At 48.2% G+C, this 15,591-nt stretch overlaps 5 protein-coding genes across 5 annotated transcripts; 3 read left to right on the top strand and 2 right to left on the bottom strand.

The window, feature by feature from the left end:
- Positions 1 to 962: 962 nt before the first annotated feature.
- On the top strand, positions 963 to 3,801 carry LY89DRAFT_584199 (uncharacterized protein; the record flags this gene model as incomplete). Its single annotated transcript, XM_018209255.1, has 2 exons — positions 963 to 1,939; positions 2,001 to 3,801. 2 exons carry the CDS (start codon positions 963 to 965, stop codon positions 3,799 to 3,801), a joined length of 2,778 nt encoding a protein of 925 aa, XP_018071659.1.
- A 1,443-nt stretch (positions 3,802 to 5,244) lies between these two features.
- LY89DRAFT_696788 (WD40 repeat-like protein) lies at positions 5,245 to 6,355 on the top strand (the record flags this gene model as incomplete). The annotated part of the gene is made up of 2 exons (XM_018216858.1): positions 5,245 to 5,290; positions 5,355 to 6,355. The coding sequence occupies 2 exons, from the start codon at positions 5,245 to 5,247 to the stop codon at positions 6,353 to 6,355; spliced, it is 1,047 nt and encodes a 348-aa protein (XP_018071658.1).
- Positions 6,356 to 7,271: 916 nt separating this feature from the next.
- LY89DRAFT_570040 (uncharacterized protein) lies at positions 7,272 to 7,793 on the bottom strand (the record flags this gene model as incomplete). Its single annotated transcript, XM_018208583.1, has 1 exon — positions 7,272 to 7,793. A coding segment is annotated over one exon (522 nt), but the record flags the coding sequence as incomplete, so codon positions are not given.
- Positions 7,794 to 10,522: 2,729 nt separating this feature from the next.
- Positions 10,523 to 11,703, top strand: LY89DRAFT_746830 (uncharacterized protein; the record flags this gene model as incomplete). The annotated part of the gene is made up of 2 exons (XM_018221104.1): positions 10,523 to 10,583; positions 10,645 to 11,703. 2 exons carry the CDS (start codon positions 10,523 to 10,525, stop codon positions 11,601 to 11,603), a joined length of 1,020 nt encoding a protein of 339 aa, XP_018071656.1. The 3' UTR covers positions 11,604 to 11,703.
- A 737-nt stretch (positions 11,704 to 12,440) lies between these two features.
- LY89DRAFT_696787 (glycoside hydrolase) lies at positions 12,441 to 14,747 on the bottom strand (the record flags this gene model as incomplete). Its single annotated transcript, XM_018216857.1, has 3 exons — positions 12,441 to 14,117; positions 14,168 to 14,646; positions 14,696 to 14,747. 3 exons carry the CDS (start codon positions 14,745 to 14,747, stop codon positions 12,441 to 12,443), a joined length of 2,208 nt encoding a protein of 735 aa, XP_018071655.1.
- Positions 14,748 to 15,591: the final 844 nt, after the last annotated feature.

Raw genomic sequence — 15,591 nt, 5'->3', positions numbered from 1 at the left:
ACCGTAGATGGCCGCTGAGACTAAGTTGTCCCACCGGTCTGATTCCACTCTTCTAAAATCTCTTCTTTTATGTTCGAGTCTCTCCTTTCTTTTGACTGACCTCGATTACTGTACTGTGTTACCCTGGCCACTCCTTCTCCCTCCGCAACAAGCCAATTGTTCCCTCCCTTCCCAAACATCCCCTTGTTCGATATCCCGCGAGTTGCATCGTACTAAAGCGTCCGTCCTGCACGAGCCAGGTATAACATCCTGGGAATCTATCCGTTTGTGACGCTTGCACTTGCGCTGGCCAGCCGTCTCCAAAATTCGGACTTGCACGAGCTGCCGTTTCCAGAAGAATGGGTATGGTCGAACCGGTGGTCACAGCATGAGCCACAGTCTTCAACTCTTCCAGTACCGACAGTCATTCAACCTTCCACACATATTTGTGTTGGAAACGACATTCGACTACCTATCACACTCCGTGTTCCTATTTACCTTCCTCTTAGATACAGAGGCGTAAAAGAAAGCCTTATTAAAACTTATACCACCCACCCCTCTTCGGCACTACCGCGCGAATCGGGACAGACGGCACTTCGTTGCGACTGCCGCTGTGGAAGCAAATCATTTGTATCGTTGGAGGCCAGAAGCTAGTCAACCGGTTTATCGAAGTAATTTCAGTCTTCCTGAAATAGTTGACCAGAAAGGGAACTGTGCCACGGAGATACGTCTAGACCAAGAGACGCCAGGACTTTGATGCTGGAAACGCTCCGTCAACCTGGATACGACCAACAAGCCTAAAAATGACCCAGATATACACTAGAACTGTCATGCCCCCTCTACATGATCGGCCTTCTCTCTACGAGCAGAGCAGACCTCACTACACTCCGAGAGAATTGCAAAGACCAGAAACAACTACAACACATTATACAACTGGCCAACCAGAAGGGGATGGTTGGAGACCATCACAGCCTCGATCACCTATGTCTGAGTCGTCGACGAAAGGAGCGTATGAGGTAGCCCCAACCAAACCGGTGGATATGTATCAATCACGCCCGGAGACAACGCAAAAGGCTCCTCGAGAATCATTACCTCCATTGAGTAGTTTGTTTGGGTCAGCAACACACTCAGCAAGGCCTCCTCCACCTCCTCCATCCTCATATTCAGATCAGAGTCCGACTTTCCCTGCTGTGTCTCCTCACGATCCTCGACAGCCAGCAACACCTATACATCCAGATCGCCCATACGAGGGATCCTACTTTCAACGACCACCTCCAACTCGACAGTATTCGTATAACTCGAGACCAGAGCCAGAGAGACATGGAATTCCTCCTCCTCCATCTCGACCCGCGCAATCAGCGAGCAGGTCAGAGTCACCTCGATATGATTCAAGATATGGCCTCATGGAAGGACCAAGAGCGCCAGCCCCAGCATCATTAAGTGGCTGGTCTCCCCACTCACAATCGAGTCGGCCAGAAATGTTCGCTCGAGATACTTCTTCGTCGTTCAGAACGCACCACGATCCTCGCCAGCCAGTTTCAGCTCACAGACCTGATTCAGAAGCTCGACCACAGTATCGCGATGGGCCTCATAGTGCACCAGTAACTCCTACCTACCCACCGACTCCTTCTAGCACGGCAGTGGGAGACGTCCCAACCACCAAAGATGGACTCGGGCCGAAGATCTGGACAGGTACTCAGTTCTTGCCACGCTTCGTCCGACAAGCTGAAGTTCCGGGTGAGGGGATGTGTTACTTTTACGATGACGGTACACATTGCAAGACGGTAATAGATGGCGAGATTGTCAATGCTCACTGGGGTGTTACGAAGGCGGGAAAGCCAAGGAAGAGGTTGGCTATCGCTTGTATCACTTGCAGAGAAAAGAAAATCAAGTGCGACCCGGACTATCCTCGATGCGTACAATGCGAGAAGTTTGGGAGGATCTGCAAGTTCAAGAATGCGTAAGTACAACGTCTCATTATAGTGATAATTTCGGCGATTTTTGCTAACGGGCGAGCGTAGTCCTCGAGGTGGCCATGGCTCTCCAGACACTCCACCAGCTGATCCCGAAGATTCGGTATCACGCCCGGTCTCTTCTCGAGCAGATCTAGAGTCTTTCAAGGGCGAAAAGCGCGAGAGCAGTCATTCTGTTTCCCCTCGTCAGGTTTTACGTCAAGCCACACCAGACTCCGAGACGCATCACTCGAAGCGTCAAAGAAATGGCTACAATGACTTCACACCTGTAGCATCAGAGGCGTCTCCACGTCTTTCTGTGCTCGAAACCGCCTCTCCTACGACTCCCTGGACTGAGCCGATTCACAGCACTATCCTTGACCACAGTGCTCTCATGCGCGAGTTGCACACGAATCCGTACAACTCTCATCCTACCTTGGTGACCGAACTCGTCAATGTTTTCTTCAGGCATGTCCCAGAGACTGCCTACTGCATGTTTCCCGAAGGTCCTTTCAAGGCCTGGGCTCTCTCTTCTTCCGACAAATCGGTCGATGATTTAATGCTAATCTACACCATCCTTGCTCTCGGAACCGTCTTCTCTCAGAAAGTTGAGCACAAGCCTTACGGTGCTCAGTACGCTGCGATTTCACGTTATGCCTGCGACAATCGCCACTTCTGCATTCAACTTGTTCAATCACGACTTCTTAGCTCTTTGTATTATTTCGCTATTAATGCTCCGGAAGAATCATGGGACTTTTGCGGTGCTGCGTTGAGAGCAGCCAGTGGCCTCAAGCTGAACCTCGAGATCGAAAAGAGCGAGGATGCCTATCGCACTGTCTTCCCTTACGGCCTCACTCGTGCTGGATATGCAGAATGCAGGAGACGAACATTCTGGAGCTGTTATCTGATGGATCGCTACAATGGATTCTGCTCTGGTCACATCAGCTTCCTACAGTCTGACGATGTTTTCCTTCGACTTCCTTGCGACGGTGCCAGTTTCGAGAATCAACTCGATGTTCAGAGTCCATTCTTCGACGCTGCTACTCCTCCCATCCCGAACAACAACTGGACGATCGGATCGATGGCCTATCTCATCAACATTGCCACGATCTGGGGTGATGTGATGGCCAACATCTACAGAACTTCTCAACGACCAAACTCCTCGGCCTCGAGGACAGCTTTCAGCGTTTCCTACGAGAATGCCACACGTCGCTTGAGACTTTGGGTCGATTCTTTGCCAAGTTGCTACACGTTCACAGCGGAGAACCTTACAAGAGCAGCGAAGAACGGCAAGCTTGGGACATTCATGACGATGCACACTACCTATCACACCACGGCGATGAAGTTGAACCGATACATCCAGCAATACACCTTGACTAAGTCACAATTGTCTCACCATATCTCCATCGCGAAGCAACACGCCGAAGACCTCCTCGCCATCGCCGAGATCTTGTCCGCTCGTCACAGATCAGTACCAGCAAGCCCCAATGGAACGTCCAGCATGCACAGCAAGTTCTCTTCACCGTTCGTCGGATATGGAATCATCTCAGCCATCGACATTCTCACAGCCAAGATTGCGATTTCAAGCATCCCCAGCCGTTTGGCATCCTTCAGCGGAGCACAATCCATCCTTGCAGAATTAGCACCATTTTGGCAAAGCGCGAAGAATCAACAGGGACTTGTGATGCAACGCATCAGAGATCTGGCAGAAGTTGCATCAAGCAGAGATGAAGCCGGAGGAGTAGGAAGTATCGGCTTCAAGTTTGGAAACATGGGCCCGATCGCAAGGGATACCGGGGATGGAATATTCGAGATGAGGGACCCGATTGAAAAGACGTTCTCACGGGATTATGATTGCGTTTATGCGTGAGGGGATGGCAAAAACTTTACTCTACTACTATTACTGCATTATGGTTATGAGGGAATGGGAGGTAATGATGGATTGGACTTCATGATACCTCGGCGTTTTAAGCATTTCACGTATGGGTTCCCTATCTAAATGCTTGTGTCACATATGGGAGGAAGCACTGCTTTTCGTTGTAAGATACCAGTTACCTAGGCAAAGAAAGTCTCTACATAGTAGTCCGTGTCGCACATACCTACACTTAGTACATAATAAGTACACAGTAGATACAAAAATAAAAGATTGTAACATACCTACCAACCAACCAACCACGATGCAAATCTCCGATCTTCAAAAGAGAGACCAAGATCAGCAACGACCTCGTACTGTGTTAGGAAGAACGCATCCGCAACCCTCCAACCAACTGCCGACACCAATTCGAAACCAAACTTCCATCCTTCCTTCCTCATTCATCGAAGAAACTTTCTCGCCTTTCCAAACTTTCCTTCGTTGCATCAGCATAAGGTTTCATCGCGATCGCTCGAGCGCACTTAAACTTTCTCTCTCCCTCCCAGGAATCCGAACCCCACTACGGAGTACTTCCCACCCATAACTGCCGGACCCAAACGCTCGTCCATCCCATCCCACCCTTCCTCTTCCTCTTCCTCGTCCACCTCGTACAACACTCTCGCACTCGCAAACAAACACACAAACAAATGGTAGATAGTACCTAGGTACACAAACCCAAGCTCCATCACGCGTTCCCACCCTTCAGCTCGCAGCTCTGCCCCCTCCCATTCGTCCACACAACGAGATTAGCCTCCTCTTCCTCCAACAAGTAAGTGCTGGCAAGGAAAATAAAGTAAAGCGCAAGCCACGGAGCCAGGTCACTGGGACCGCATTCCAGAACACTTGTGCACCCGTCCGTCCCACACGGTACATACCCTACCCGTTCCACAAGCTCGGAGTCGCGCTCATTGGTGGGTTCGTGTAGATAAGTTTGTTTATCCGCTATTTTAGTTTTGAGAGACAAGCTCTTTATTTTCTCCTAGATCGTCTTTCTTTCTTTTAGGTGGTAAGCTACTGTACGGGTCTGATGGTGAACAACGAACGGCCTTGTTCGGCAACTTTACTATATGGAGATGGCGGGTGCGCTTGTTGAGTCAGGGGAGGCGAGAGTTTGGGTTGGGTGAGTAAGGGGCTCGGTAATGGTGGGTTAGCCTCGGTAAGAGAGTAGGTGGATGATGGACCCTGGGTTTTGAGGGCACTTGGCGGCCCGAGTTTCTGGGTCGGTGGTTGGAAGGAGGCTAGGATGGATTGGGGAATTCTGCCACTGGTGACCGCTTTGGAGATGAAGCTTTAATGATAATGACGATTTGCGATTACTGGTTGATAGCGGTGGTGTTCGATGCGACGTTGAGGTATGGACAACGAAAACAAGATCGATGATATGAAAGCTCCCTAACCAAGATGGAATTCCCTTCAAAACCATTAACCCAACTCCTAGGCTCAAACGGTACGTCCCAAACCCACCCCTCATACAACCTCCCCTCCAAACCACCATCATCTAACAACCACAGGCCCCGTCCACGCCCTAACCTACTCCTCCTCCCCCTCAACCTACATCCTAACCGGCTCCTCCGACCGCAGCATCCGCCTCTACAACCCATCCCACCCCTCCTCATCCTCCTCTTCCAATCCCCTCGCACCCCCCAAACCAACCCAACTAATCCAAACCTACACCGCCCACGGCTACGAAATCCTCTCCCTCACCGTCTCCGCCGACAACGCAACCTTCGCCTCCTGCGGCGGCGACCGGTCCGTCTTCCTCTGGGACGTCACCACCGCGCAGACCCTCCGCCGCTTTGGCGGGAATCAGGGCCACACTGCCCGCATCAACGACGTTACGTTTGCGGGGGAGAATAATTCGTTGTTGATTTCTGGGAGTTTTGATGCGAGTGTCAGGATCTGGGATGTCAAGGCGGGGAACATGAAGCCGGTTATGGTGCTGGATGAGGCGAGGGATAGCGTGAGTTGTGTGTTGGCGAGTGAGAGCGAGGAGGGCGTGATTTGGGCGGGGAGTACGGATGGGCGGGTCAGGGCGTATGATTTGAGGATGGGGAGGGTGCGGACGGATGTCCTGGGGGCGCCGGTTACGAGTTTGCAAAGGACGAGGGATGGGAAGGGGGTTTTGGTGGGCACGTTGGATAGTTGTGTTAGGTTGATGGATCGGGGGAGTGGGGGCTGTTTGAGGAGTTATAAGGCGGAGGGGTGGAGGAATGAGGAGTTTAGGGTGAGGAGTTGTTTTGGGGGGAATGAGAGGTGGGTTGTTTGTGGGAATGAGGAGGTCAAGGGGGATGATGGGGAGGTGGTGGTTTGGGATACGTTGATGGGGGATGTGGTTGAGAGGATTACGGTTGAAGGTTCGAAGGTTGAGGGGAAGAAGAAGATTGGGAGGGATGGGAAGGAGAAGGAGAAGAGGAATGTTATAAGTTGTGTGGCGTGGAAAGAGAATGGGAGGGGTGATCAGTGGTGTTGTGCTGGGACTGATGGGATTGTTACGGTCTTTGGCCCTCCTTGACTGGAAGTTTGACGGCTTTTCGGGCTCTTCTACGAGTGCGGCTCGAGCCGTGAGTGCATCTCGAGACGGAGAAGTTCAGCACTACCAAGACGACAGGTTGCGTGTCACACAGAAGCTTCAACGAAGGAATGGATGAGATTACAAGCCATGGTGGAACACATTCGAACAGCTACTGGCCTAAGCGTTGGACATATTTGCTCTTCGACTGAGAGCATCAACCAAGTCATTCTGGTGCAACTGGTAATACAAATTCAAACTTCTCACCTTACGATTCTGTGCTCTGTCTACAGGCTGTTGCGCTGATTGATAAACGAACCGGACTCGATGAGAGAGCCCCTCTTGACAGCATGAAGGCGTCCTGGCCAAATACGTGGGATTACTAGGATGAGCGAGTCCATAGTATCTGGAGTCAAAGCTACTTGGTGAATGATCGAGGTGGCAAAAAGTATTTTTCTGGCTATCTAAGTTGTACAACGAGCTTGAATAATTCCTGATGGCTACTTACCGGTCCCCAAATCAATGGCTGATAGATAGCAGTGTCTTCTTCTGTGCTATCTACCCCAGTATGATCATGCATCATCCTGTTCTCAGGCTCCAAGCTCTCGTCATGTTCGAAAGACTGAAAATTATCATTGAAGTCCGACAACCCAACTCCTGCCGCATCGTCATCAAGCCAATCCAGTGGTTCTCGTTCGACTGGCTTGGGATTCATCCGTTTCTGCCTCCTTTGCTCTCTAATATCGTCTCGCTCTTCACTCGTCCGAGTCATAGCCACCTTTCTCAAACTATTCTTCGCCCTACCCACCCCACGATTCCTGAGAATTAGAGCTAACATGGTTGTAGCCTCCAGAAGCTCCAGCGTCAATGTCATCTTATTGCCATCCTCTCCCCGAATGCCATCTCGCATGGAAGAAGCCCTAATTCCCAGAAGAATCAGGGCGCGAAGCGTGAAGTTCGCATCGTTCCCTGCATTGTGAAGATTTAGAGTCGGGCAACCGAGCTCTTTCAGAACGGCTCCAAGAGACACGTCTTCGAATTTCAGTCTTCGCGCGATGACATCCGTGTCGAAGTGACCGAGGATCGAGGTGTAGAAGTCGAATCCAAGGGACTGCAGCGCCGCAACGTCGTGCGAGAATCCGTGCCCGACAAGAATGATATTCCTGTCTCGCGGTATAACTTTCTTGATGCATTGCAACATCTCAGTAGTCGGAATATGCTCTGAAGTCGCCCACAAGTCCTTCCTGGCGGAAGTCTTGAAGTATTGGTTCGATCCGGTGACGAAGTTGAATGTTTTGATGCCCAGGCTTTGCTTCGCTGACGCGGAGTGAATGTTTCTGCTGTCGAGAACTGAGAGCCCGACTTGTGTGTCAGAGTTTCGGTCAAATCCGTAAGCCACGGAGTTCGGGTCCTCGAAGTCGATGGCGATGAAGACGGGGTCTAGAATTGAGGGGAGGAATAGGAGGTTCTCGATGGTGGGCACTCCCACGTGAAATGTAGGTTGCAAAGCCATGGTTGGAGCTTTCGAGGCTCAGTTCACGATCCCGGATACAGAAATTGTATGAGACGTGGCGAAGGTGATGTTTTGGACTCTGTTGGGGAGTTGTGGATGTTGAGAGGACAATGCTGTTTTGGTAGTAGGAAAAAGAAGACGCGAGATCGTCAAAGAAGTCCGAATTATGGAGATGGAAATGAAGAGGGAACCATGAGATTCTGCAACCTGGCAAATAAGCGATGATATTAAGCTCTTCGGTTTTGTTAACCATCTCGAGTTTGCTTTTGGTTTTGCTTCTGCTTCTCGTCGCGTGTATCCTTCTCTTTGCAAAAACCTGTTTCGCAAAATCGACTTCCTTGCTTTCTTGTAGGCGTTAAGCCTGCATCGAACATTGGAGCAATGTAGAGAGACATCTGAAATGCTCCTTCTTTCTTTCAGCTTCGATTGGTAGGAGCAGGAAGGCGTGCAGCGTGCGTTCGGAGCGTTTTCAAGGGATCTTCACCGTTCCGTACCCCACATGTATTAGTATTGAAGAGCAGTTCCAAGTCCGAGGCAATGGGTGACTTAGTAGGTTCTCCGATTCATCGAGAGTTCAAAGTGTATGAATTTTGGGCTGACAATACATATAATTATTGTCTTGCCCAGCCTAGGCATTATGATGCTTCAGTTCGAAGTATCATTGAAACGGCGCACCTGCACGCGAGATAGAGATTAAAGAGAGCGTGTAAATGAAGCTATTACGGGAAAGGGCTCGTGTTTCTCGTATTCCGGAAGAATTATATTTTAAGCAAGAAGTTAAATGCAAATGTCTGGTTGTGCTTCGCGCTTGACACTTTTCAAGGAGTCATGCGGATTTACTTCTACAACCAGAAAACGGAACAGACCTAATTCACAAACGGAAATTACAACTTGCGAAACTATGAAGAGCCAACAAGAATCATACCAACAATCAGTATAAATATCGAGAGGTGGTTGCTTGAAGCTTGACCACACTCCATTGGGATCACAGTGCCTTTCACCTTGCGATATTGACATGAAAAGGGATGAGAAAGCTTTGTCTAACACTTTCCCTTCAATCTTGTTAAACAAATTATAAAATTATACTTTGGTGTTTATCCAGTCAATGGATCTTCTCTGAAAGACCGCGGTTCGCGCGAATCTCGCGAGTGGCGCAAATTGTGCGAATTGCGCGAAACGTGCCGAATGCGCTGAATGCGTGATGGAAACTTTTCTTATCAGACTTACTCAGATATTTAACTCGAAAGACACATAACTCATTGACTTAACAAAATTTGAAGCCCGTGTACAAGAAGAACGCCATGCAACGAAGTTCCTAAGCCTGACAAGTCTCATTCTATCATTTGGCTGTGCCTCGCTTAGCTTCGAAAGACCAAAAACTCACAGATCCAAAGGCTGGTGTCATAAGAAATCATTTTTGCGACTAACCCTCTCCCATCTCGGCCAAACTTTTATGGTTCTCGCTTATTTTGCAAAGAACGGCGGCAATTGCGAACACAAAAAAAAAAGAATTCAAAAAATGGAAAAAAAAATAAGAAGATAAAATTGATAAAAAAATTAATTTTAACCTGGGCTTAAGAATGAATTGATTATGAATCTTCATTTAGGTTCTCTCATATGAATAACTTAAACTCTTTTTCTGTCAAAGCCAAGTCCATCTAGGTTCTTGTCGGGAGTATAGGCCAGGCGCCACCCCATTGGCTGAGACCGGGCCGGAAGATCAGACAGGATTAGCGGGACTAGCCGTTTCGTATAGAAGCACGTGGTGTAAGCAGATTTATGCAGTAGCTAGTATATAACTCGTACGACGTAGTACGAGTTAAAGGGTAGACGCAATACCACGATTAGTACAGCACCTGCTGCTTGTTGTAGCCGCGTCTCACAGCACATGCAAATATCACGTGATCTACAGCTGAATACTGTGCTTCCAACAGTTCTCTCACATGGATGCTATGCGGTTTTGTTGTTATGGCAAAGAAATGCTTATTTAAATCTATACAGACGTTTCTGGCTAGGAATAGACCTCGCTTAATCTAAGCAAAAGGCTACACAGAAACGGCTGGACTACCTTTGCGTTGCTAGCCACTGAACTAACCCAGCTAGAGGTGCTGGCATGGTGAGTACTAAATGTCTGTATTTCCATCTGTAAACACGTTCGCCTTGCGTGCGGTGTTATCCTGGTGAGGTAGGTATGTAGGTAGGGTCTATCGCAGGTTATTCCTCACAACTGTTGACAACATGATATACAATTTCAAAAAAATTGAAAATATTCGAAAAGGACTGGAAATCAGGGTGAGGATATCACTCCTGATATCATTAAACAAGGCCCACTAAGTGACTCACGATCAGTTACTCGCAGCACAGGTAGTCTCCACGTGACCTTCGCACTAATTTCAACAGCTATTTTGAATTAGACTAGAAGATTGGAACGAACCAAAGACCTCCTCGTCCTTTATAAATATTAATGTATTAGTAACCAATCGATATGTTTCACTCAGCGAAGAAGGTTAACCCTTGTAAAGTTTTTAATTCATCTTTGACAATCCTCGGACAGTATTTTTAATATCTGGTTCAACAGGCAATTTTCTTGATAATCTAACTTATCCGACTTCTGTAAGAACTAGAAATTCCTACCATTCTTGTGGTTGGGTTCCATCATGGATCCAGAGAAGATGCTCAATGCCCGCTCGGAATTTGGGCACCTTCTCCGAATAGCATGTAAGCCACAGCATTTTATACATCTTCCTGCTTTTGTCCATATACTAATGCTTCATTATAGTGGGTCTTCCATTCATTGGCAAAGATTCGAAGACGCCCAGCGCGACCGAGTGCGCAGACGTCTTATTTGTTTGTGTCGACTTTGAAAACGGCGAGCAAATAAAGGCTGGCGCAGCATCAGGCACTTTTGGCAGCAGAAAGATAAATGCCCAAGCCGGAATATCCATCCTTGATCCTAAGAAACTTTCATCAACTTCTTCAAAAGAAGCGCTAGTGACGTACAACTTCGGCTCAGGAGGCTCTTTATCTTATAAGAGGAAGGTCGATCGAAGGTTTTTCTTTGGAGAGACAACATGGCTTGACCAGCTTGCCGATCTTTTGACCTCCATGGAGAAACTGCTTGATCGATCTCGCAACATTGTGTTGGTGGGCCATGGGCTCAACGGAGACTGTCAAGTACTACAATCCCTTGGATTTGATTTTGATAGTTCCATTGTGGGATATATTGATACTGCAGAAGCAGCACGGGCAACTTTCGGAGGAACTTCACTTCGTCTAAAAGACCTTCTAGCGAGGCTTGGGCTTGTGGTCGAAGGGTGCCATGTTGCTGGAAATGATGCGAATTTCACCTTGCGAGCACTACTGCTTTTGGCTCTGGAAGATTGCCCTACGTATGATTTGTTGAACGAGTCTACCAAGGGAATAGTCGGAACGATCAGAGAACTTGCACTCGAACCACTCCCGCCCTTAGTGTCGCCACCTTCTTCTCAAATACCTAAGAAAGCAGCTATCAAAGATTCAGACGCTCCAATCCCGTACAGAGGTTGGATTTTCTTTGGCCGTCTGCCCGAGTTTTCCCAAGATACGACCTCAACGCAGAAACATCAGATAGCTCAACAGCCTGAAAATGACTCAACCTCAGAATACGCAAATTCCCATCAAACCAAGTCTTACGACTTTCGGCAGCCGTCTGATCTGCTTCTTCAATGGTGCCCGAAATTAAAACATACAAGACTCTAATCAGACGAGTTCCGCAGCCTGCAAAGACGTCTGCGTCTCCAAAATTGGCCAGGGCCTTGTGATTGGTGTTTAGAGTGGTTCTACCTCGTTGGAAATAGTGTCGGAGTTTGAAAGTGCATGCACTACGCAGTCAACTTCTAGTTCTCGTGCTTGGCGAGCAACCTGGAGGCAAGAAGATTGGTCTCTCGACATCGTGGCCTAGTAAAACTTGTCGGATTATTGGCCAAAAAATCTGACGAGTTGGTTGAAACTGCTGAAGATAATTGCTAAAAGATGTTGGTAACAGCTTGGCAAAAGTATACAATATGAAGTTGTTTTCTGTCTGGTCAATGGGATCTTTTCTACAAATGCGCTATATGCGCGAGTCGCGCAAGCAGCGCAAATTGCGCAGAATGTGTAAATTAGACCCAGTTTCATTTATCACTTGCTCAGACAGCCAACTTCACTGAACATGCACTGGGGTGTCAGAGTCCGAGACAAGTCTTCAAATAGCCACTGCCAAATGCAATAACAGAATCGGACGTCAACAAGAGAAATTTGAAATAAATTTCGATGGTATCAAAACCGGTGTCAGGGCAAAGTGCAACTTGCAACAACAGGCTCCTATTGCCTAGCAATTTGACAAACGTACATTCCCAATGAAATGCAACAGCACAACCTTTCAGCGTCTCGTCAACTTTTCCAGAGCACTGGCTACTTGTGAGTCGATGTCATTAATTTGGGATGCCTGACTCTTGCTCTTGACCAGCCGGTGAGTACAGCACGGCCTCAAAAACGAGAACACTTCTTAAAATCATCATTCATTATGCTCACCAATACCCTCACTCTATCTAGCCCCTATGTGTAAGGCGCAACACCAATGACCAACGGCGCAACATACCCCGCATACTTCTCATCCGCCCCATCCACCAACACCACATCCTTAATCATCCCCTCAAAAGTATCTCCACCTATACTCGCAATCGGTGCTTCTATACTCATCGGATTGCCCCAGACGAAGCTATTACTATAATCTCCAATCGTGGCGGTAAACTCGTTGACTGTTTCCGTCCTATTGCTTCCTGAGGGGCTGATCACGAAATAGGTAGCGTTATTTATAGAGACGATTTTTACGTCGGTCCAGGTCTGGAGAGGGAGCGTGTAGTTGAGGACGTAGGGAGAGCCGCCGGTTATGAAGAGGACTTGGGAGGGTGTGCCATTTCCGGTGCGCAGGGTGGAGGCTGAGCCTGAGAAAAGGGTCGATGGTGTGGATGTTGTGGGGTTCACGGAGAATGAAAGAGTGTAGTTGCGTCCTTTGGAGGTGAGAGGTGTGCTGACTGAGCAGCCTGGTTTGAGAGTTAAGATCGAATCTTTGACGCTGCAGTCTCCGATGATCTTTCCGTTGTAGCCATTTCCTGACTTATCTAGGATGGTGTTCCCGTGAGAGGAGGAGAAGTCGTAAGAAAGAATGGTTGAAGATTTGGAAGGGATTTTTCGGTCGAGATTTTGTCCTGGGATGGCTGCGATGAGAGGTTCGAGGATGTCGTAATATTCATCCATGAATAGATCACCACCCCATTGCTTGTCTCCTAAGCCTGGGAGACCGTATCTCAGTGCCCAATACGCCTCGATCACACAGGTACTGTTTGGTCCAAAATCGTTCCACAGAGCAGGAAGTTGGCCAAGAACATATGGGCTATCTTTCGGTGGGTTGTTCGTGGCGTTGGTCCTGTCAAAGATATATGGTGCAGTTGGACCTCCGTCTGGTGAGCCATGGAATATCCTGGTGACGTTGAGTTTCTGAGGATAGCTGCCAGACCACTTTCCAACCACGTAGAATTGATCATCTGAGTTGAGGACTGAGTAGCCGTTCTTGATGAAATCCCAGTACGGATTCGCTTCGAAGAATTCCCAGTGCTGAACAGTGACGTTGGTATTGACGTTCGTCTCATTTGCATAGTCATTTGGAGGAAAGGTCCCCCAAATTCGAACATTCTTGTTGAATTTCGTACCAATGTATTCGTGCATTGTGTTTACATAGTCATTGTATTCTGAAACGGCAGCGGTGTACTCATCGGCGCCAAGATGAACCGTCTTGGAATGGAACCAAGGAATGAACGTGCTCCAGATAGTTTCCATGGTTGGGATGGTCTCCGGGTAGGAGATATTGAGTAAGGTGAAGTCTGTGCTTAACGCCAACTCTGGTTTCCATTGGTTGATGACCAAGGCATGACCTGGCGCTTCGATCTCTGGAATGATAGTAACACCTCGGCTCGCACATTTTTGTTGGAGAAGCTCAAAATCTTCTTGATAGTAAGACTCATTTGGACGATGGTTCAGGCCTGCAACGGCTGGATCGGGAGAATTTGGGCGGAAAGCAGAGTAGAAGTCGAGTTTCTCTTCCATCGTGAGGTTGGGATTCAAACTCGGACTGTCGCTCAAATGGACGTGGAAGGTGTTTTGCTTGAAGAAGGACAAGTATGAGCACATTTCAATCAGAAATTCAGTGGGATAATAATGTCTTCCAGCATCCAACTGCGAGCGGTTAGCATAAGTTCTAATTATCTCAGATTATCTGCACTTACGAAAGTACCTCGAATGCCCCATCCTGGAGCATCTGATGCGCTTCCCAAGCTCAATTGCATACCATCATCAAGGACTCCCTGTTGTAAAATCGTTCTCGTCGCCCACCAAGCACCAAGAGGACTGGCCCCAGTGAGGACGATTCCTTGAGAAGTGACATCGATCGAGTAACCTTCTGATGTTGGTCTCCCAGCAGCATCAAGGTATGCGCTTGAATTTCCAATAGTCAAGAAAATGGTGTTCTTCTCAGCAGCTCCGCCTATTACGACGGGAACCTTCAAGCTCAACGTGGAAGCTAGATCTTCGCTGAAGGTTGAGGCAAAACTCCTCAAGGTTGGAGGGATAAGAGTTTCTCCTTCCGTGTTGACGGCATTTTGATACTTAGTATCAACCACGATGGCCTTCAAATTCTTCAGACAAAAGCTGCCAGTCGCATTCGACACTTCAAATGGGACGGTAGGAATTCCGAGCCACCTTGCGGCTGCTGAAAGTCAGTAAATGCCCTCGTCTTTTGTAAGGACAGGACTCACAGCATTGTAGCGGAAGCAGCACGCCCACTGCTGATATTAATGAGAACCTCATATTGCGATACAACGTCCAGTCGGTAGTAGTTCCGAACCCAATGCCATGCCAGCGGGATCTCGAATCTTTAAATCCTCGCTATCGTTCATCTCATGTCAATAAACAACGCAGAAACTTTGTCGCGCAGGCATGGAATTAAGTATGCACTAAAGTAACGTTGCTATTATGGTTGATCCGCACTGGTGATGACGATCATCGGTAAGGTTGAAGTATCTCGAAAGTGGGGAACCTCGTCATTTCGATGTGCGAGATAGGAATAAAGTTTGGGAATGTTCCAGAGATTGTGGAGATGATATATATCAGGGTCCCAAGGGACGCTTTGTTAGGATGGAGGCTCATCTCAACTCTTCAATTTGGCTAAATTGATCCCGTATCGTCGGAAGGCCGTGGGAAGGTTGCAGGCATATATGTAGGTGGGGAGCTTGCCCTTTTCTTGCTGGCTTACGACATTTCCTGGATTTCATGCTCTAATCACCATAGAAGAAAGCTTCCAATGCAGCTCGACTTCTCCTGGAATTGCTGTGGATATACTTGAAGACAAAGCAGGACGAAGAGGATGGAAGTGGGGTAGCAACTTTAGCGTTTGGACCCCCAGGTCATTTATCGTACGTGTCTAATGAAGGAGGTGGGAAGTCGTGAGGATACAACATGATCATTGCATCGAAATTTGAGCTACATACTGGGGACACGATAGGCACGGCTATTTTTGCATCCTCATCCATAAAAGCTCAAAGTGGTGCCTCTGAGGCTTGTTCCTGATGGAGGCGTGTTCAGGTACAGGAACAGGCTTATCATCCCTGTTTGCCGATATCTTGAGTGACCTTATCGCCAGGTGCGGGGCAAA

The sequence above is a fragment of the Mollisia scopiformis genome (assembly GCF_001500285.1).
Source record: "Mollisia scopiformis unplaced genomic scaffold LY89scaffold_11, whole genome shotgun sequence".
NCBI classification, from domain to species: Eukaryota; Fungi; Ascomycota; class Leotiomycetes; order Helotiales; family Mollisiaceae; genus Mollisia; species Mollisia scopiformis.
The sequence above is the reverse complement of the archived record's forward strand: the minus strand, read 5'-3'. Positions and strand labels throughout refer to the sequence as shown.